The sequence below is a fragment of the Melospiza melodia genome, chromosome 16, assembly GCF_035770615.1.
Source record: "Melospiza melodia melodia isolate bMelMel2 chromosome 16, bMelMel2.pri, whole genome shotgun sequence".
In the NCBI taxonomy this organism is placed as follows: domain Eukaryota; kingdom Metazoa; phylum Chordata; class Aves; order Passeriformes; family Passerellidae; genus Melospiza; species Melospiza melodia.
The window spans coordinates 14,585,960-14,606,423 of NC_086209.1; the positions used below are offsets into that span (position 1 = coordinate 14,585,960).

At 52.5% G+C, this 20,464-nt stretch overlaps 2 protein-coding genes across 3 annotated transcripts in view; one reads left to right on the plus strand and one right to left on the minus strand.

The window, feature by feature from the left end:
- AR (androgen receptor) overlaps positions 1-5,817 on the plus strand; it is a 40,113-nt gene extending 34,296 nt beyond the window's left edge. Inside the window, exon 8 of the mRNA XM_063170752.1 lies at positions 46-5,817. Within this exon, the coding sequence (XP_063026822.1) occupies positions 46-201 (156 nt within the window). The 3' untranslated portion in view covers positions 202-5,817. The remainder of the gene's footprint in view (positions 1-45) is intronic.
- Positions 5,818-9,569: 3,752 nt separating this feature from the next.
- OPHN1 (oligophrenin 1) overlaps positions 9,570-20,464 on the minus strand; it is a 52,167-nt gene continuing 41,272 nt past the window's right edge. Inside the window, exons 18-24 of one of the 2 annotated variants that reach the window (XM_063170754.1) lie at positions 19,724-19,883; positions 15,925-16,072; positions 14,643-14,942; positions 13,818-13,983; positions 12,829-12,879; positions 12,067-12,117; positions 9,570-11,891 (exon numbers count right to left, since the gene is read on the minus strand). In XM_063170754.1, the coding sequence (XP_063026824.1) occupies positions 12,075-12,117; positions 12,829-12,879; positions 13,818-13,983; positions 14,643-14,942; positions 15,925-16,072; positions 19,724-19,883 (868 nt within the window). In that variant the 3' untranslated portion in view covers positions 9,570-11,891; positions 12,067-12,074. Of the gene's footprint in view, positions 11,892-12,066; positions 12,118-12,828; positions 12,880-13,817; positions 13,984-14,642; positions 14,946-15,924; positions 16,073-19,723; positions 19,884-20,464 lie in introns of both variants that reach the window. The other variant, XM_063170753.1, reaches the window with a different exon arrangement.

The window sequence follows — 20,464 nt, forward strand, 5'->3', positions numbered from 1 at the left end:
AGCACTGCCCAGGGACTCGTTTAACCAGCTCTCTTCCTTTCCCAGATTGCCAAGGACCTGCATCAGTTTACATTTGATCTCCTAATCAAGGCACACATGGTGAGCGTGGACTACCCAGAAATGATGGCCGAGATCATCTCTGTGCAGGTTCCCAAGATCCTGTCTGGAAAAGTCAAGCCTATCTACTTCCACGCACAGTGATCTTTCAGAGGGACCCCCGTGCTGCCACCCCCATTCCAGCCATCTCCTGCCTGTTACTTCTGCACTACTGTCCTGCAGTGCCTTGGGGAATCCCTCTGTGGCGGTGGCCAAGGGGACAGGCAGTGACAGACCTGCTGAGATTCCTGAGATTACAATTTTCCTGAGGTACCTCTGAACTGAACCCCTGGCGCCGACCTCTGCCTGGCACCAGCTGCTCACGGTGATGGACGGGGACTGGTGGGGGCAGTGGCACCATGTCTGAGTGTTCTCCTCTGTTTGTCACTGTGACTCCAGCAGCCCAGGGCCACGGGACAGCAGAAGAAGTGCCAGTGGTTGGTGGGTTTGGGGTGATTTTTATAAAAAGAATACAACACAAAGCAGGTTGCAGCTCCGCGTTTGGGTGTGGGTTATGTCGCCAGCCTCCTTCTGGATGTTTTGTTTGCACTGTGGTGCTGGGAAGCAGATAAGTTCAAACATTGCAGAAGAGAAGCAGAGCAGAGCTGGGGGACAAGGCAAATTTGTGGCTGAGGAGTTCATGGGCCCTGCAGCCACTGTGGGATCTACTGTGGTCAGCTCAGCCCTGGGACCGGCCTGCACTGCTGAGACACGAGCGATGGAGAGGACAGGCTGCAGCACAAGGCCTGCCAAGGAAGATCACCTTGGAAATCCCCCAGCGATGGCTGGCTCCTGTTTTCCACCTGGGATGTTTTTCCTATGGCCTGTCCAGCTGGGTCAGACCCCCAGGTGCTCAGCAGTCACATTCCTGTCCTTGCCAGCTGCTGCTCCCTGACAAAGCTGAACCCACCTCTGAAAGTGCCTGATGCCCTCGGACCTCACACCTGCCTGGCTCCCCTGGGCACCTGCAGCCCCTGCCCCCACACCTGCTCTGCTCCTGTCATGGCTCTGCAGACCTGGGATTCCAGCTATGCTCTTTCCCTTCATTTGTCCCAAATATTTTGTCCCAACTATTTTTTTCCAAAGCCAGCAGATGAGTGTTCTGGAGCCAAGACCAAGGCCAGGGTCTATGGGACCTGTGGGACCATGGGACTCCTCTCTGAATCCTGTCCATGGAGAGGTGGCTGTGGGAACTGGCTGCTGCCACCAGCACTCTTTGGGGGGGCTGCAAGGGAAGTACCAAGAGACCCCCCTGCTCTTGGAAGCAGCACACACAGCTGCTGCTGGTGGCTGTGGCTGATTGCAGCCCAGGAGGACACCACTGTGCACTCACTGTCCCATGTACATGGTCCTGTATGCGCCACACCACCCACACCCCATCCCTTACGCATCACCCACACACCCCATGCCACGTGCACCACCCCACACACCATCCCTTACACCCCATCCCTTACACCCCATCCCTTACACACCACCCACACCCCATCCCATGGGCACTGCCCCACACACCCAGCCCGTCCCCAGCACGCACACAGCAGCCAAGCCTATGTGCTCTGTGGTGTTTTAGTTCCCATCTTCCTGCACATCCTGAGTTCATCAGAACCACCTGTCCAGACCCAGACAGGCTGTCAGTGACTGCACACACACACAGGCTGGTGCCATGGTCACACATGCCATCATGGGCTGTGACATGGCCTGGCATTACCAAGACAGACATCTGCGAGAGATTCTTGTGCCAGCACGGACAAACAGCAAACTCTGCACCCTCCCAGGGCAATGAGCACACCCAGAGCCCTGTGCCCACCCAGAGCCCTGTGCCCACTCTGTGCCCAGCTCTCCAGGACATGCCAACATGGTGCAGCTGCTCCTTTACACTCTTGGAGTAAAACAATTTCCCTGATACTTTCCAGCCTTTTGATGTGATTTGCATTATAAGAAGGAGTGGGGGAAAAGCCCCTCTGGAAGGAGAGGATCTTTCTTTGCAATGGTTTTCCTTCCTCTGCTAGACAGGGCTCTGATCCTGCTCCTCCTCCTGAAATCCTCTCATGTGGGCAGCAACAGAATCCATAGGTGAACTTTCTGGCTGGCAGGTTGCTGCTCTCAGAGGCTCCCCGTGCCAGGGGGCTGCTGGCATTTTCAGTGCTGGTGTGAGCTACAGATATTTGCAAATGAACCAGTAAAAAATTCCAGCTGGTGCATCCCTGTCTTCTGGAATTTTCCCTGGCTCTTCACAGCAGAGTGGTGATTCCCAGTCCCTCTTATGAGCTCAGGCTCCAAGCAGTTGGAACAGCAATTTGGGAGAGCTTCATGCATCACACAGGCTCGTGTCAGGGAAGGTTTGGTTGGTTAATGAGTGTCCTGCTGGGTGTTCATCTGCTGGGAGACTGAAAAGAGGCCAAACCCAACAAGGATTTGCCCACCCTGCTTTGCTGGTGGGAGCACCATGTGAATGAGAAGTGGGGGAGCAGGGGAAGGATTCTGCCTGTGCCCTGTGTGTGTCACCCAGCACAGCGAGTGCTGAGCGAGGCAGGAGCTCACGGGGAGCACCCCCAGCCCAGGACAGAGGGGCAGTCGGGGCATTGAGGTCATGTTCTCTGTCTCTTCACTATCACAGTAAACTTCTGCAACTTGTTAATTCAAAAGTTGGGTTTTTACAATATGATTACCAGGAAATGTGGGAGCCAGGACTCGCAGCATCTGTGTGTGTATTTGCTGGGGGAATTAATGCTGTTTCCATGTGGATTTTCATGAGCTGCTGCAGGAACTGGGGAAGAAGAGGCTTTAAGAAATACCAAAGTCCAACTCCTGCCATTTATCTTTATGCTTTTTGTTTTCTTTTGCATTTTCTTGTCTACTTTTGCTTTAATAAAGCAAGGAGAATTTCACCGTGTTCACAGTCCCAAAGAAGCTGTCCCTGAGGCTCTCCTTGGGCTGAGCCCTGGAATTGGGACCCCCTGGGTGTCACAGCTGAGACCAACCATCTCCATGTTCCCCTGTGGATTCCCTGACTCTGCTCTGGCTCATGTCAGAGTTGTGGTGGGTTTTGAGCTGGTTCAGTCTGGGTCATGGCTCAGCCCATCAGCTCCTGCCCAAGGCAGCAGATGGAGGACAAGGGATACAGACCTTGGCATCTCCCTGGGAGCAGTGTTTGTGCATGGATGGGCACCATTCCATAACAGAGGGTGTGGGATAAAGGATGCTGTCTTTAGTGAGGGCAGGAGGGACACTTCTTCAGCCCTGTGTCATGGCAGAAGCAGTGGGATAGATCAAATGGTGCAACGGCATGCAGCATTCCCAGGGCAGGTATCACCAATCTGTGCCCACCTGAGCCTGAGAGGCTCCTGCCAGCACCCCCTGCCTCAGCAGGAGCAAGAGCCAGGACAGCAGCTCTCTGCTTGGAGAGGCTGTGGTTGAGTCTGGAGAGCTGGCAGCATCCACATGCCACGGCCATAATGTCCAAGAGGCTCTTTGTGCTTGGCTTAGGGGACAGAGTGCTCAGTGAGGGAAGTGAAGCTGGGGCAGGACCCTCCCTACAGTGCCACTCCTTGCTCTGGGCCATGGGGTTGTCCCTGTGGTCTGTAGGGAATGCTGAGGGTACCCAAGGTGTCACCTGTCTCCCAGCCAGCCCGAGAGCTGCTGCCCTGTCACCTCCCACCACCAGCCAGTCCTGCAGTCCCTGTGGTGTCCCTCCCCTTGCTGAGCTCTTGCCCTGGATGTTTCAATAACATAATGTATGCTAAAATTATCTATCTCTGTATAAAATAAAGGCATGGCCCATTTTCTATTGCTAAAGATATCTATTTAGTGATGTGCTCTAAGAGTCCTCTCTGGTTGCACACTGAGGTACTGGATGCTCTGCAAGAGGTGAGTCAGAATGTGCCAATTTAATGGAGACTTTTCATTATTTTTCTGGCTGGGTGCTGCCCAGTTTGCAAAGGTCCCCCTTTTTGTGACATGCATTTTGTGACATGCACAGAGCACACACTAGCATAGGCTGGGGTTGGTATCACCTTCTCCAGCCTTTCTGTGTCTTCTTGAGGTTAGACAGGGAGAGTGTTTGCATTGGGGAACAATGGAGTGTCTCTTGTTTCTTCCCTCTTTGACTTGCACAAAGTGTCCTCACACATTTGGGCAGAATGCTGGGGTCACAGAGAGTGTCTGTGTTCTGAGTTCCACCTGTGTGCAGGCCCAGGGCTGGCTGTGGCCACTGGGGGTGGCTGTGGGCAGGCAAGGGGTCCCAGCCCCCTCGGGTGGGTCAGAGCCTCCCCTGCCCACTGGTGCCTGCTCCCTGTGCTCCTTCTCTTCAGCAGCAGAGGGATGCTGTGCTTGTGACTCACAGAGTAAATCTCTGCACCCACATAAACCCTTAGCAAGTGGATAAAAGCTGCTCTCTGTGCCAGATATTTGGTGTTCTGTGGCAATTTTATGCTGTTTCTCTTTGTTAACATGTCTCTGTAATAATAAGAGTTCTCTATTTGATATATTTTACTTTCTTTGTAATAAGCCAAAAAGCTCATTGCTGGTGCCTTTTTGCCTGGGGGGGCCTCCCAGCCCACAGCTGTGTTCCTGGGAGTAACAAAGGCCAGTCTGCAATTGCTCCTTCCACCAGAGCTGAGGGAAAGACAGAAGCCAATGCCACAGCATTGCCAGAAAAAAAAGAGCCTTGGAATGGCAGAGAGAATTTGGGGTACAATGCTGGTTCTTTCCTGGGGCCTGGCTCCAAGGTGAGGGCTGACCATGATACTGGTCACGCCTTGGCCCCATTTCCATGGGGCTGTGACCCTGGAGACCCCACAAACCATATGATGCAGGTGCAGAGCACACAGCCTGGTCTGGCCCAGTTTGGAATTGCAGTGCTTTGCCCAAATTATAGCATGACCTGAGGGTAAATTATCCCAGAGAAGGAATTAGATGGATTGCTGACACAGCCAGTTTTTCTGGGGTTTTTCATTTTTTCTTTTTTTTTTTTTTTTTCTTTTTTTTTTGGGGGGGGTTTGTTTGGGTTTTTGTTGGTTTTTTTTTTTTTTTTTTTAAACTGAATGCATTGGATAAGGAAGAGAGAGCCCCAGAGTGTTTTGGTAGGGCTGGACTGTGGTGACAGATGCTGCTGGGGCCAATGGGGTGCAGTGCAGGATGCCCTGGGGACAACTGCAACTCACAAGTCCCCATGTGGGACTGAAGGACGATCATTTGTGTAACCAAAGAGAGGGGCTTGCCTGGCACCCAGTTAAAGAAACCATGCTGGGGGTAAATGAAAATTCTCCTTTCTCTTTCAGCCCATGCCTGGGGCCCACGTGAGCCCCCAGCCATGCCACAGGGTGGCCCCTCACGCTTGGTGTTCAGTTCTTTTTGTAACCTGAAAATCTGCTGTTGTTCTGAGTCCAATAAATGCAGAATCCGGTTTGCTGGAGCTCTACCCTCTGCCTGCATTTGGCTTTTGTGTCGATTTTGTGCATGAAATCGCTGTGAGTGTGATGGCTGCCAGCAAGCAAAGGCACTGGGAATCCGTGGGTCATTTGCCAGTAGATGAGGCCGTACATTGGATCATTGTAGGCTTTCTTTCACACTCAGATTTCACCATGAATCACGTCTGAACTCGTAATTCAATTACATATCAATTGGCTAATCCTTTCATATATTCCTCTTTGGGTCTTTTAAATTGAATTTCAGTTGATTAATGTATTCTCAAAGCAAGGAGCTAATAAAGGCCAGTGTCCTCCTGCTCTTGTCATTGTTTTTGGTATCTTTATGAACAGTTGTAAATCCATTCTTTTTGCAACGTCTTTATAAAACTGACCTATGCTCTCCAAGTAATAAAGAAGACGCTTATCAGCCACTTGTTAATTCAAGGCACAGATGTGAATCCTGTCCAGGGCCAAGATTTGATTCACTGAGACAAAGCAAAGAGCTTGGAGGGAAAAAAAAAAAGCTCGCTGGGCCACAAATAGCTGGCAATGCCTGGTGTGTAATTGCACAGCAGCAGTCCACACAGTGTGCCCTGTGAGCTAAAGAACAGTGTGCCAAGAGAATAAAAACCTCTGGGTTTGTCATCCATAAGGAACCTGATCCCATCCCTTGCTCTGAGTCACAGTGAAAAATTATTGTGTTATTTTCAAAATTCACCCCGTAATGGACACTGAGCGGGCCTCAGCTCCTCGGGCTGGTGTGGCAGATTGGGTGCCAGCATGTCAGTCCCAGTGTCACCTGCCAAATGGCCACTTGGATGCCAGGGACATTCAGGAGCCACTGGTCCAGTGCCTCATGGGATGAGGGACTTGGTCTCTCAGTGGCTGCACATCCTGGGCTTACTGACCTTGGTCTCTGATGGCCCCAAACTTGTGTGGCTTGAACAGTGTCTGTGGGAGGACAGTGAGGCCACCACGTGGGGGCTGCTGGGTCACAACTGAAGCTGAAGGACAAATTCACCTCACTCAACTCCTTCTGCCTCGCTATGGTCCAGCCACCTCTGTTCACATCCTGCATCCCACATCCCATACCCTGCATCCCCCCTGCACAGCTCACCAGGACCTACAGGTCACAAGAGAGCTGCTGACCTCCCTGACCATTCCTGTAGCTGTGGGGCCTGGCAGCAGGGTGACAGCCACCATGCCAGCACTGGGGGTGAGCCACATGCCAGTGGGCTCCAGAGCTGCCCTTAGAGATGCCTTGGCTCCTCAGCAGAAGAGCACGCCAAGCTCACAGGAAAAAGTCCAGTTACCATGAAGAAATCAACTGAAAACATGGAAAGATCATGAAAACCCTAAAATGGCCTCATGCTTTAAAGTCATTTATTTGTTCTTGTCCTCATAGCACAAAGTGGGATGTTTTTAAAACAGAAGTTCTGTTTCCAAAAATACTGACGAGTTGTCAAAAAGCCCTTTCATCAGTTCCCCTCCCTGGGGGTCTGGGAGTGCCAGCACTGTGACCCTGCAGTGCTGGCAGCCAGCCCTGTGTGCCTGCCATGGTGTCAGGGCTGTGCCTGTGCTCCCAGGGCGGGCCAGTGGCAGCCGCAGACCTCAGTGGGGTCACCCTGACTCGAGTGCCCTGACACGAGGGACAGCAGCCAACGCTGGGGTTTGCTCCTTACCCAAAACTGCTGCTGCCTCCCTCTACCAGCAGTGGGCAGGTGCCAAGGGGAGGGCAAACAGGGCCTGCCTGGCATGCCCTGTGTCCCAGCCCATAGGAGCAGGGTGGGTGCAGTGACATGGTGTGGCAGCATGGTGTGGTGGCCACCAGGAGAGCCTCTGGGAGGCACTGAAGGGAGCTGGGGTGTGCAGGACACAGAATGAGGAAGGATGGAGCTGTAGGAGGATGGAGCTTGTGGGGACTTGTCTCTCTGAACCTTCATGGGCATGGCCCACAGGATTTCAAGAGTCTTCAGAAGTCACTGCAACAGTTCTGCCTTGCGGGAGCTCTTAGAGACACTGGCAGAGGCTGTTAAAGCACTTCTTAAACTTCTGAAAACACAGAGAATGGAAAACATTATGGCCTTTAGTGGTTCAAAGTGTCTCCTGATTGTTTAAGCCAATCACAGGATTTTTTGGAGGCCTGACCTGATTTAGAGCCATGTGTACGGGCCAAGAAACCTGTTAAGGGCTGCCAGGAACCCGCCCAGCACAGGGAGCTGCTCCCAGCTCAGAGCATCCAGATGGGTAATGGTGCAGTGGGATGGGTCAGGGAGAACTACAGAGCTGAAAACTATGGCTCTGATCCTCCAAGGAATCCCACGTGGGTGGATTCCAGCGCCTTCATGGGTCTCTGTGTAGCACATAAATTTCAGATGTCAGTGCTCCACTAAGTATATTTCAATTCTAAATTTATCACACAGATGTGTCTGCTGCAGAGTCTTTGGCCTCTTCAAATCTTCCTCTGGGAAGAACTCACTGAGGCTCAGGCTCAAGCTTTGGAACTGATTGTTTTGTTATCTTCTCTCTATAAAAACCTGAAAGGTTTTACTTGTGCTGGAAAATAATTTTCTTGCTCATATTAAATCCAAATGTTTTCTGTAAGAAAGCAAGCCAGGCACCTGTGGGTTGGCAGACAAGGATTGTTGGGGCAGTGCTTGTTCCAGTTCACCATCACTTAATACAAGGCCTAGTGAGGAAAGGAAACAGTTTTGTTCCCCAAACATGGCTGTTTTGAATGCATTCAGCCCTGGAAAAGTTACAGACCCACAAGGAAACTTTTGAGAGAAACAAGAAGCCAGAAAAAACAAGCAGAAAACCCTCCAGCTGCTGCTCCTGGTGCATTGTGTCCATGCCCGCCTCAGGAATGCTCCGGCTGCTTGGGCCCGGAACCAGGGCACGGCACAGAGCTCTGGGAGCTGGCAAACCTGGCCTGGCAAACCTGGCCTGGCAAATCTGGCCTGGTCAAACCTGGCCTAGCAAACCTGGCCTGGAATCTGGCCTGGCAAACCTGGCCTGGCACAGACCTCTTGGAGCTGGCAAACCTGGCCTGGCAAACCTGGCCTGGTCAAACCTGGCCAAGCAAACCTCGCCTAACAAACCTGGCCTAGCAAACCTGGCCTGGCAAATCTGGCCTGGCAAACCTGGCCTGGCACAGACCTCTTGGAGCTGGCAAACCTGGCCTAGCAAACCTGGCCTGGCAAACCTGGCCTGGTCAAACCTGGCCTAGCAAACCTAGCCTGGCAAACCTGGCCTGGTCAAACCTGGCCTGGCACAGACCTCTCAGAGCTGGAAAACCTGGCCTGGCACAGACCTCTCAGAGCTGGCAAACCTGGCCTGGCAAACCAGGCCCATGCTGCACCAAGGGCCCGCGGGCGGGGGCCGGGCCCGCACAAAATAATTGCAGGAGGATCCTGAAAACACCGAGCAGCCCTGAGCGGGGTGTGGGTGGGAACACTCCCCTTCTCCAGCTAGGAACCCTCGTGGCTGTGGAGGCAGCTTGGCTGCCCCTGGGCCCCCAGGAACACCCTCTGGAGTGGTCACCTCCATCAGGCTTCTCCAGAAATGCAGGCTCCAAAGGTGGCTGTGAGATTCCCGTGCCCAGAGAGAGAAGCTGCTCTCTCCTGGGAGAGGGTTCGCTGCTAAAGGAAAGCAAGAGGCCTGAAAAGCAAACATTGGTATGCAATGTCAAAGGAGGGGGAAAACAGATGTGAGGAGGGGAAAAGAGTGCTGGATAGATGGAAAAAAGCCATTAGTCACAGGAAAAGTGGATTTGTGGTGACCCATGGCACAGAATGCTGTCCAGGCACTGCGGCAGCGCAGGAATATTCAGCCTTGGCAGCGCATATTCTCCAGTCAGAAAAATGCAGAAAACCAGCTTGGGGACTGGAGACCCAGAGTGGGGCTATGGCAGAGCCCAGGGCACTCCCAATCCCACGGACACAGCCCTGTGTGGCCTCCCTGGGGCACAGAGCTGGGTTCCACACAGGGCCTGCCTGCAGAGGGGGCACAGTGGGGCAGCGCTTGGGCTCAGGGTGAAGAGGAACAAAACACACCGACATGGTTGTTTCACTTCATAAAAACTTTATAAACACTTGCAGTAACCTAAGCTTGTACACATCACAATGGCTCCAGGGCTGATGCTGGGGGCTGCCATGCTGCAAAGGATTATCCCACATTCCCAGCTGTCCCTCCTGGGCCACTGGCAGCAGGGACTGTGCTCACAGTAGCAGGGATTGGGCCCCACAGCAGCAGGAATTGGACCCCACAGCCCCCTGCCAGCACAACCAGCATCCCCACTGCCCAACTGCTGGTCCCCAGTGTTCAGCTGCACCCACGGGTGCAGGAAAAATCAGCACAGACATACAAGTGACAAAGAACTTTAAAAGGACACCATGAGATAGTCTGCAAGAAGCTGCCTCTCCCCACTGCATACTGTCAGACTGAAACCCAGCCACCCTTGGATTCTCCCTACCCATGGAGCCCAGCTCTGTCCTGGGGTCTGTGCTGGGTAGTGGGCACAAGCAGGAGGAGGATGTGACAAGCCACTGCTCCCACAGAATGTCACCTCCAGAGCCACGTGCATCAGCACAACCCAAGGAGTTTCCCAAACTGACAGGCTCAAGGGGTCCCCAGACAGTGTCCCAAAGCAAGAAAAACAGTAGGGAAATGCTGGCCTTTTGTGTGGGAGCCACAGGCCCAACACCCCAGCAGGGCCAGGGGGTGATGTACTGCAGGCAGGTGGCCCCACTGCCAGGCTGGTCAGGGCAGCTGGCTCCAGCTTCAGCTCCATTCCTGTTCAGAGATCCCTGATCAGAACCCCTGTGCCTTGTCCTTGAGCCCCTGGTGAGGGCTGCAGCAGAAGGGGCCCAGCACAGCCCCAGGGGCTGCCAGTGCATGTGGCACAGCCTCAGCTGCCACAGCACAGGGCTGGATTGGTTTTAAAGCCACTTTCATGTGCCAGGCCTAAAGGAGGGAGCAGCTGGGGCACTGCTGAAGCCAAGGGAGTGAGAGCACCATGGACACGACACACGTGAGCTGTGTGCCATTCAGCAATAAGAGACACGAGGTCACACAGAGGCAAAGTGCCAGGAGGTGGGAAGGACCTGCACCAGGCAGGACACCAGGCTCCAGGGAATGGAGCACCTGGGAAGCAGCTGTGGGAATGTTTGGCCACTGGTTTGCAAAGGCTCTCAGCACCTAAAGAAAACCATTCAAAAGGAGGGAGTCATCTTTGGGCAGACGGAGGAAGCAGGGAAGTAGCTCTCTGCCATGCACAGCCCTGGAGCTGGGCCCTGGTGGCAGCTGGAGCAACAGACAAGCTTCTAGTGCTACAGAGGTCCTGGCCAGGGACACCTCCCAGGCCAATGGGCATCATCCACAGGGCCATGGCTGAGGGACAGGCCGGGCATCTTGTACTGGAAATGAATAAACAAGCAAACAACAAACTGGGCAGTTCTTAAAAAGAAAACAAACAATGGGTTTGACCCACAAACAGTGAGTTTCAGATCCTCAGCACCTCTGTGCTGGCCACCACAATCAGCCAGGATGGAGACTTCTTGGTGGGCCAGTGAGAAGTGGATCTGGTGGGAGTGTGGCTCATGGAAGAGGAGGCAGTGGAGGAAGAGGAGGAGCACCTGCTGCCCCCCTCCCCCAGCTGCACCCCTGGAGGCTGCTGACCCGGGGGTGCTGCCTGAGAGCTGATCCCAGGCAAGGCTGTGGCCCTGGCTCAGGCCAAGCCCCTGGCCAAGCCTCTCTGTCAGTGTAGTGTCCCAGGCCAGGGATGTCCAGGAGGAGATGAGGAGACATCCCACAGATCTGAGCACAGTGATTCCTCCATCCCTGCCCAGCTTTTGTCACCATGGGCAGCATTAGCAGGCACAGCTGTCCCACACAATGACACTCACCAAGTGAGGGACACAAGCACAAAGGAAGGGGCTTCTCAGGGCAAGCAGGGCAAGAGGGGACTGCAGCTGTTTTGCCCTTGCATCCAAACAGAGGGACTCAGCTCTTGTGCTGTCCAAACACCCTTTTCAAGGTGTGTTTCCCAAAAGTGTGCAGGTGAACAGGGGCTCCACTGTCCCTTCCACAGGTGGTCCATGTCCCCCAGTCCTGCCCATGCTGCCATCACCTGCATGGCACACACAGGGGAGGAGAGGGAGGAGAGGTGGGAGGGCAGGGAACAGTTCAACACAGATGTGTGGGCAGGACCTGCTCTCCATTGTGGTCTCCCTCTCCTAATTTCTTGGGCCACTTGTGGCTTGGAAATCATCGTCCAGTAAGATAGCTGCTCTCCAGGGCACTGGGGCTGGCAAGGCTCAGCTCTGACTCCTGGGTCACAAGCACAGAAAGTCTCCTGGGTCCAGCTGGGCTGAGGTGTGCTTACAAAGCCTGGAAGAAGAAAACAAGCTCCATGTTCTGTGCAGCAATGCAAACCCACCAGTAATGGCAGAACCACTGGATTCCCACATAATTTGTTTGTTCCCTCCAAAACCCCCATAAATGGTGATTTGTCTTACATGTCTGCTTTCAGTTTATTATTCAATTTGTTGTCATAAACACATACCTTTAGCCTCAGCTCTCATCACTTGGGATCCTGCCTTGTGGTGATGAAGAACTGCATAAAAGGAAGTAGAAGAATAGAGAAAAAATGAGTGCAAGGAGCAAGCTCCAACTCAGCTCCACAAGCTCCTCGAGGCTGGGTAAGGGCAGGGAGGGGTCTGTTTTGCAATAGCACAAATGTTTTCTCTCAGTACCTGCAGCAGCAGTTCTCAGACTTACACACAAACCTGCTCTCTCCTCGGCAGAGATTGGCAGCTTTTCAAGGCAGGAAGCTGAGGCTTATTTGGACAAATATTATCACAAATGGAACCTGCTGCCACTCAGAGTTGAGGGCTCTGCCCACGCTGTCCCCATAACCCCCCAGCTCCCTGTCTGCACACGCCCTGGACTGGACCAGCCATGCTCTCTTGGCAGCTGCTGGGACCTAACCGGCCCTCACCACCTCACCCACGACCTGATCTTCCCACAAAGCCTGAGTACAATGGGCACTACACCCCACAGATCCACACACCTGGTAACAGGGATCCACAGGGATGTTTCTCGCTTGGTGGATTTAATTTATCAAGTCTGTATCTGGACTCACATTTTATGCTTTGTGCTCTTTGTTTAGTTTCAGCATTTTAGCTGAGCCCCATCTGCTGTTTGTGAGTACAAGACAAGGCAGGCCTGGGGCTGGGGCTGTCTGTGCTGGCTCTGCCTCAGAGGGAGCACCGTGTGCTGCAGGGCTGCTGCTCTCCACACGGAACCTTCCCCGTGCCAGCCTTACCTGCCTGTTCTTCGGGACGCCGTCTCAAAGAACTTGGTCCTAGAGGCCACCCTGCAAAGAAAACAGGAGAAGTCTCTCCTGATTCGACCTGGCAATTTCCTAATGAGATCTGCTCTGTGCCAGGGGGATGAGCTGCAGCATTGGCAGCACTGCAGAGATCACCTTCAACTGACAGTTCTTGTGCCAAGGCATAGCCGGGCTCCTTCTGTGCTCGCTCCACCTGCACACCACCTGCCAGTGCTTTGGCTGGGCTGCTTATGGAACCATGGCATCATGGAATCATTTAGGCTGGGAAACATCTCCAACATCATGGAGTCTAACCTTTGACCAAACACCACCACACCAACTAAAACATAACACCAAGTGCCACATCCAGTCATTATTTCTGTGCTCTTGCCTATAATCCTATGTGCATCCACGACCTTTATGGTCTTTCCTTTAGTGTTTATGTGCTCCTGCCCATGCTCAAGAAAGAGAAGTTAAATTATCCTAGAGAAGGAATTAAGGCAGTTCTGGCACAGAGCTGACCCTCATGGCACCTTTTGTTTTCTTTAGGTTAATTGCCACTAAAGCCAGCAGGGTTTCTGACTCTCTTAAAATCTGAAAGAAATCTGAGGATGAGATGAAGCTGAACTCCACCCAGTTTCCTTAAGATCCAAGCTGGATCTTGTCCTGTCCCAGAAAGTGTCTCGTTTGAGAGGTTTGCTGGAGGCTGACAGGGAGGGGCTCAGCTCCACCAACCCAGGAAGAGCAGGGAAGGGGATGGGGCAAGGCTCAGCCCTTGGGCTGTGCTTGAGCAGCTCCAAAGCTTCTTGTTTGCCTTCACTGTGGCACCATTCCCCTCTTTGGCCGTGCCCTCTGCTCAGATTTCTAAGTGACATTCAAACCTGCACTTGCACCAGTGCCAAGGGAACATCCACAGGCTCCAGCCACTGAACCCCCGAGTGTCCCCACCAGCACCAAGCACCCTCCATGGGCTGCTGGCTTACACAGATGAGGGCATCTCCTCTGCTGTCCCTGCTATCAGATCTGGCCTCTGCTCCAGCTTTGGAGGGACGGGAGTCCGGCACGGTGGATCCGGAGGTCTCACAGGGGGACGTGTTATCACAGGCTTATCACCATGGGAACGTGGCTTAGGGACACCATCACAGTCACCTGCAGGGATGGAGATAACAAACACTGAGCAGGAAGCTCTGGCAGAGGCCAGATATTTATGAAGGGGCATTGAACAGGTTCGTGGGTTTAGTTCTGCCCCTTTGCCTCAACACTCTCTCCCTGACAGTGGCCAATAGCCAGAATAGAGGGACAGAGTCCAGGGAAAGAAGTTCCCACACTACCTGTCCCAGAAAAGCTTTCCTGGCACTGGTAACAGGGGCTGGATCTGGATCTGCAAGGACAAACTCAATGCAGTTGCTGACTGTGAAGCTGATACTTCCTGGGAATCACAAGTGTTCTTAACCAAACCCTGTGCAGTGCTGCTCTGTGAATGGGAGAGGAACAGCATAAACTGGTGATTCCTGCAGCTGAGCTTTCATCCTGGACAGTGATACCACCTGTCCTCTCCTTGGCTTCTTTTCTTCCCCAAGATCCAGCCAACCTTACTATTCACTTAACCCTTCAAAGTCTTTAAGAAACAAGTCAACAAGGAATGAGTGCTAGACTTTACCCATGCCCACACCTTAGGCTGTTCTGTACTCCCAGCCACTCCTGCTGAACTACACTGAGAGGACTCAAGGGTAGAGGCCACCACGTGCCCAGGGAGGGCTGACTTGGGCACTTGCTTGGCTCTGGCCACGCCCCAGGCACACACTCACCCTCTCTGCCACAGATGCCTGGTCGGGGTGCCGGTCTCCTGGCCTGCAGCGTGGCAGTCCTCAGGGTAGGGCTGGTCACCACGCCGTTGGCCGCCCTGCCAGCTGCCTTGGCCCCTCCATCCTGCAGCCCTTTGCCCATGCCCAGCTTGCCCGGCTCGGGCTCAGCACGGGGCTGGGGCCGGCTCTCGGCAGGGGAACGCCCCAGCTCGTCCCCCCCCGGCCGGGGCGCGGGCAGGCGGCTGCGGTGCAGGGGCTTGGGGGCCTCCACGCCGCCGCCATTGGGGGTCTGGCTGAGCCTCTCTGCTGTGGAGACAAGAGAGCAGAGAGCTGTGGGCTTAGCTGTGTACTGCACTTGGTGTGCCTCCAAAAGCCACTCATCCCAGCCCTGTTGCTGTGCTGCAGAACCAGGAGCAAGCAGGGGCTCTGCTGTGAACCTCACTGCTCCCTGCAGCCTCGGGGCAGGCCAAGGTGAACAAATGCTTCTGCTCCCAGGTCGAGGAAGCATTGAAATGCAAGGCCAGCCCCAACTCCATTAGCAGTCTGGGAGTTTTAAGGAGCAATGTGAATCAATCATGTTCTGCCAGTGTCACAAAGTACACTTTACACCTAAACATCATCACAGCTCTGAAAACTAATGGAGAAAGAGACTTTCCATCTCTTTGGTGACTGTGGAATCAGGGCACAGCCTGCAGTGAAAACTAGAGCAAATCAGGTTGCAGAAATATAATTTTAAGGTGATGTGTCCTTTGCTGTTAATCCAGCTGACTGTAAGGAAATCCTGAAGCTGTTATGGTAATGTCAGAGTAGAACTTGGTCTAGGAAATATCTTCACTGCATCCTGAAAAAGTTCTTTGGAGTTCTTGCTCTGGATGTGGAACTGCCAGCAGCTGAGCCAGCTTGAGACCTCCTTGGGCCTCCTGCAGCACAACCCTCCCTGGCTACCATCCCACCAACACTCCATGCAGGTGTTTTTGCCTCTGATGCCACAAAACCTCTCCTCTGGGTCTCTCCTGTGCCAAGAACCAGCCTTAGTTTAGCTAATGGAGCATGCAGCAGGTAGCAGAAAAACTCAAATCCCACAAAATCTGACTTGTGACACGATGCAATCAATGTATGAGCGTTTTTGGCTTTCCTTTCTCTCTGAGCAGCCCTCACTGCCTGCCATATCCAGGACCTGGAAAGTGCAGCCCTGCTGCTGTTACCTCCATTGCTCCTGGAAAGGTGTAACAAAAAGCAGGAGGGGTGAGAAGCAGGTAAGGCATCAGGGAACAGCCAGACTGACCTGCACTCTCCTCCACAGAGGCATTGAAGAACACAGGTCTTTCCCTCAGGGGACGCTTGGAGATGGTGATGGGCTTGTGCCGCCGGGCAGCCACCCTGGGTGGGGGCACTGGGGGGGCTGTGGTGTCTTCTGGGGGGCCAGAGTAGATCTGTAAAGGGAAACACATTCAGGTGACCAAACACAAAGGGCTGCTGCCTCACCTTCTGCTGCAGGTGTGCCCTCCCAGCACAGAGAGTGATAGAGGCCACCACTGACACTGTCCCCACCACTGACACTGTCCCCACCACTGACACTGTCCCCATTATGGCACCATTCCCACCACTGACACTGTCCTCACCACTGACACTGTCCCCACCATGACATCATTCCCACCACAGATACTGTCCCTGCAGCTCAGCAAGAAGATCACAGACAATTTGTAGAAGCAAATTACCCTGGAGCAGATGAGGGAGGCTTTGGAGCTGACAGCTCCTCACCAACAGCAAGATTCCCATTGTCACAGAGATACAATCCCTGAATCACCCAAACCAACCCTGCATTGTTCCAGATCTAACACTAAAACCCTTCAGCTCTTGGTTTACAGTGACACATTTGGCACCAGGAAATTACCTGGGATGAAATACTGGCATAAAAGCAACGTTACTGAGAAGTTTTATCTCCTTTTCTCACTGGTAATGTGGCACCTATTTAGTTGGGATTAATTGAGAGGTTCTCATTTATGTCAGGGCTTTTTTAAGAGCTGAAAAAGAAATAAATCTGAAGAGCTGAAATACCCCATCAAGGCCCACAGCAGTTGCTCCTCTGCTCTTCCCAGGGATGTTAATTGAAGTTTTATCAGGCTTTAAAGCCTGAGTCACTGTGTAGAGGTGGCCTGAGCTGCTGAACCCAGAGGCTGCACTGCCTGTCCTGGGAGATGTGGTGCTGGACCCTTCCTGGCTCCAGCCCAGAGGAGGAGAGCTGTGCCAGTCCCACTGGCATGCTGGGTCACCACACCCTTGGGCCACACTTCAATATGGAAAAACAGCCTAATTGCATCACTCAGAAAAATCTTACCGTGAAGAAGTGTAACATTCTGCTTTGATTAAATGTCCCATTTTGGTAATTCAAACCAAAAATGTATTCCTTCTTCTCCGGGCCAAAGAGCAGGGCTAGGAGACCAAGATGGGGGATGGGAGAGGAAAACATGTCCCTGGTTTAAATTTCTTGGTCCCAAGTGTGTGCCTGGGGAGGGCTGGCAGTGGCAGACAGCTCCCACACCCCACGGTCAGGCTGCTCTGGCCCAGCCTGGCTGGCTTTGGATAAATCCATGTGCCAGAATCAGGCTTTGCTCCCAACAGCCTGGCCCAATCTGCACGAGGAGAGGAGAAACAACACAGAATCACAGAATGGTTCAGGCTGGAAGGGCCCACAGTGGCTCATCTGGTCCATCCTCCCTGCTCAAGCAGGGTTTCCCTAAGGAGCAAATGGCCCAGGATTGTGTCCAGACAGTTCTGGAATATCTCCAGAGAGGGAAGATTACACACCCACTCTGGGGAAAAAAACCCCACACTCAGGGTTTGGTGACACAGGGCAGGTGCTGGCTCACTGCCTGCTGGGCTCTGCCCTGGGCAGGGGCAAGACACATTCCCTGCTCCAAAACACAAGGTCTGGAGTTCTGGAGTACTCTCTTGCTGTGACATAGCAGCACATGAATTAAAAGCAGCTTGTATATTATTAAATCAGCAGAGGATTGCCTGTAGGAGGGAATTTTTTTGGAAATATCAACCTCATTCCTCTATCCTGAGCAGAATCCAATCCTGCTTTTAAAAGAAACATTAAGCTCCCCACGGACACTTATACAGGTACCAAAGAATACTGCTTTCAACACCTGAAACCCAAGCTAAACCAACCACAAATGACTGTGTTCAAGAGGTGGGTGAAGGCTCTGATTTACTTCTAATTGAAAAATCAAGTTAAATAACATAAATGTACAAAGATATTGACAGACCCTCACCTTAAGGAGGTCTGTACAGGGAAGAAGGTGTTTCCAGAACAATCAACCTATTTAATTGAACCACAGCATTGAAACATGAGCTGTGGAAACAGCAATTATCCACAAACACTTCATGAATAGTTACTCTGTCCTCAGTCTTCAGATTGCACCATATAACCCACATCCCCTCTTCCTCCAAGTCTCATCTGAGCTGTTTGCTCATGTGTGAGCTGAAGACTCTGTCAGCTCCAACACCGAACTTATACACTCAATCCAATAAATGTGACTAACTAAACCTTATTGCTGGAGAAATTAAAAGCAAGCAAAAGGACATCTGACTTAATTAAAGCTGTCATGCCAGCTCTCAGAGGTGGCAGGGTGTGTTGATTCAGACTGTGCTGCAGGCTGCAAGGAGGGGAGCACAGAGCCCCATCTCTGGAGCGAGCATGTGAGATCCCAGACAAAAACCAGTTCCTGTTTTTCTGTGGGAACTTATTACAAGTGTTCATAGAGACCTACAAAGGAATTGGCTGGTGTTTCCATGAGCTTCTACTCTGGGTACTCAGAAGCCTGTCTGAGCTCTTCCATCCCATTTCAATCCTTGGCATCACAGCCAACTCCCACCCCCTCATCTGGTCCCACACCCCTCTGTGGTCCCCACCTGGTTGCTCTGGCTCCACATCCCTGTTGCAAGAACCTTGCTGTTCCAGCCTTGGCTGCCTCTTCCCTTTCCAAAGGGAGCTTTCCCCCTGCCCATATGCTGCCCTGTATTCTAGGAGCTGCTCCAGCCCCTCACAGCAAACAGCATCCCTGAATGAACGGCTCCACGAGAGAGGCTTGGACACTGTGTACTCTGCTGTGAAAAGCTGGAGGACCCAATTCACTCCTTGGAACCCAGGGCTGTTCCCAGGACAGGAATCTGCTCCCTGCTCAAGATCAGCTGCTCTGGATGCAGAGGCTGCTCCAGTTTTCAATATTAACACCCAGCTCCTGCCATCCCCCAGCCACCCGACACCCCTGAGCCAGTGTCAGGTATCTGAGAGCAAGTGTGAGCACAGCCACAGTGGAACATTCTGCTCTCCAAAGGCACACATGACAAAGCTGCTGTCTGCACGTGCATCTTCAGCACCACCCCAGCAACCAGAGCCTGGCTGGGCACACGGGCGATGCTGAGGCTGAAATATGAATACCCAGAGCAGATCCATGGAGGGCAGATGAGATGCTCAGTCGTGTGAGAGCATGGCCCAGGGACATGGGCACCAGCCTCAGCTCCTCTGAAAGCTCCACCCCAGGCAGCAGCTCCCTCGGTCCAGGGAGCATCTCCTTCAGACTCCCCATTCCATCTCTAAAACCATCCCTGTGTCTGTATCTGAACGCAACCGCAGCTGAATTACTTTCATCAACCATTCAACACTTGTCTGCTCTAGTTTTTTTTTCCCACTGATTTAACAGTTGAGCAGTGCCTCATCTTGGACTGTGCCCATTAAAACCAATTCTCCTCTGGCCTAGCTCCTGTCTAGCAAAGGAAAGAGTGCAGCCCTGTAATGAGCAGTCATACAATACGTTTTTTACCCCTTGTTTAAAAAGAAAAGGCAAAAATGCCCAGACTCGCTGTTTCCTCTGGGGACCAGATAACAGCAACATTGAGGAACACACACCTGCTACTCTTTGCTTCCTCCTGAAGCCTTTCAGAGCAGAGTGTTACATAAAGCCAGCCCAAGGAGGCTCCAGAAGGAGCCGGAGCTGCCGTGTTGCCACAGCAACAGTCTGCAGGAGCAGGCAGAGCAGCCGGGGCTGCTCCGGGGCTGCTCCGGGGCTGCCCCGTACCTTCCCAAAGTGCTCGATCAGGATCTCGACCACGATGTTTTGGAACTTGATGTTCATCATGGCTGCCACGGTGTCCTCCTGTGCCCGCATGAGGGTGGGCCCGAAGATCACCCCCATGTTGGACGGTGACATCAGATTCTCCCGGCTGTGCTCACACACGCTGCAGGGGCAGGGGAAGGAGGAACAGAGTTTGGTTTGGTTTGGTTTTTTCCAAACAGATCTTATTCCAAGGAAAAAAACCCAAAAAAACAAAAAAACAAAACAAAACCCAGGATACACTAAGAATCAGTAATTCAATTTTCTTCATTGTGTTTCAGAATTTGTTTTCCAGCAGTGACAAACATGGCTTTAGGTCTGACACACACATTTGGCTCGGGCAGATGCTGGAGAGAGCAATGTGCTGACAGCATCTTCATTTGATCTCTTCCCACTCCCAGCTCCTCTTTAACTCTGCAATCAAAAGTCATCTGCACAACATATGCACAAAAGGAATCATTTAAATCCTATATCCTTTTTATCCACAACTGACTTCTGGCTTTAATTTTCTTTCCTTCTGAAGGAAGAGAACTGAATTTAGGGAGCACACTGTGGTGGTTTCCAATAAATTTCTGAGAGGTGACAGTTTACAGCCCCTGCTCTCAGAGAGTATTTTTATTTTTAAATCATTTGCTGCTCTGTGCATATCTGAAAGAGGATGGAAGGAACCACCAGAAAGAGAAGCATCACTCCATGCAGAGGGCA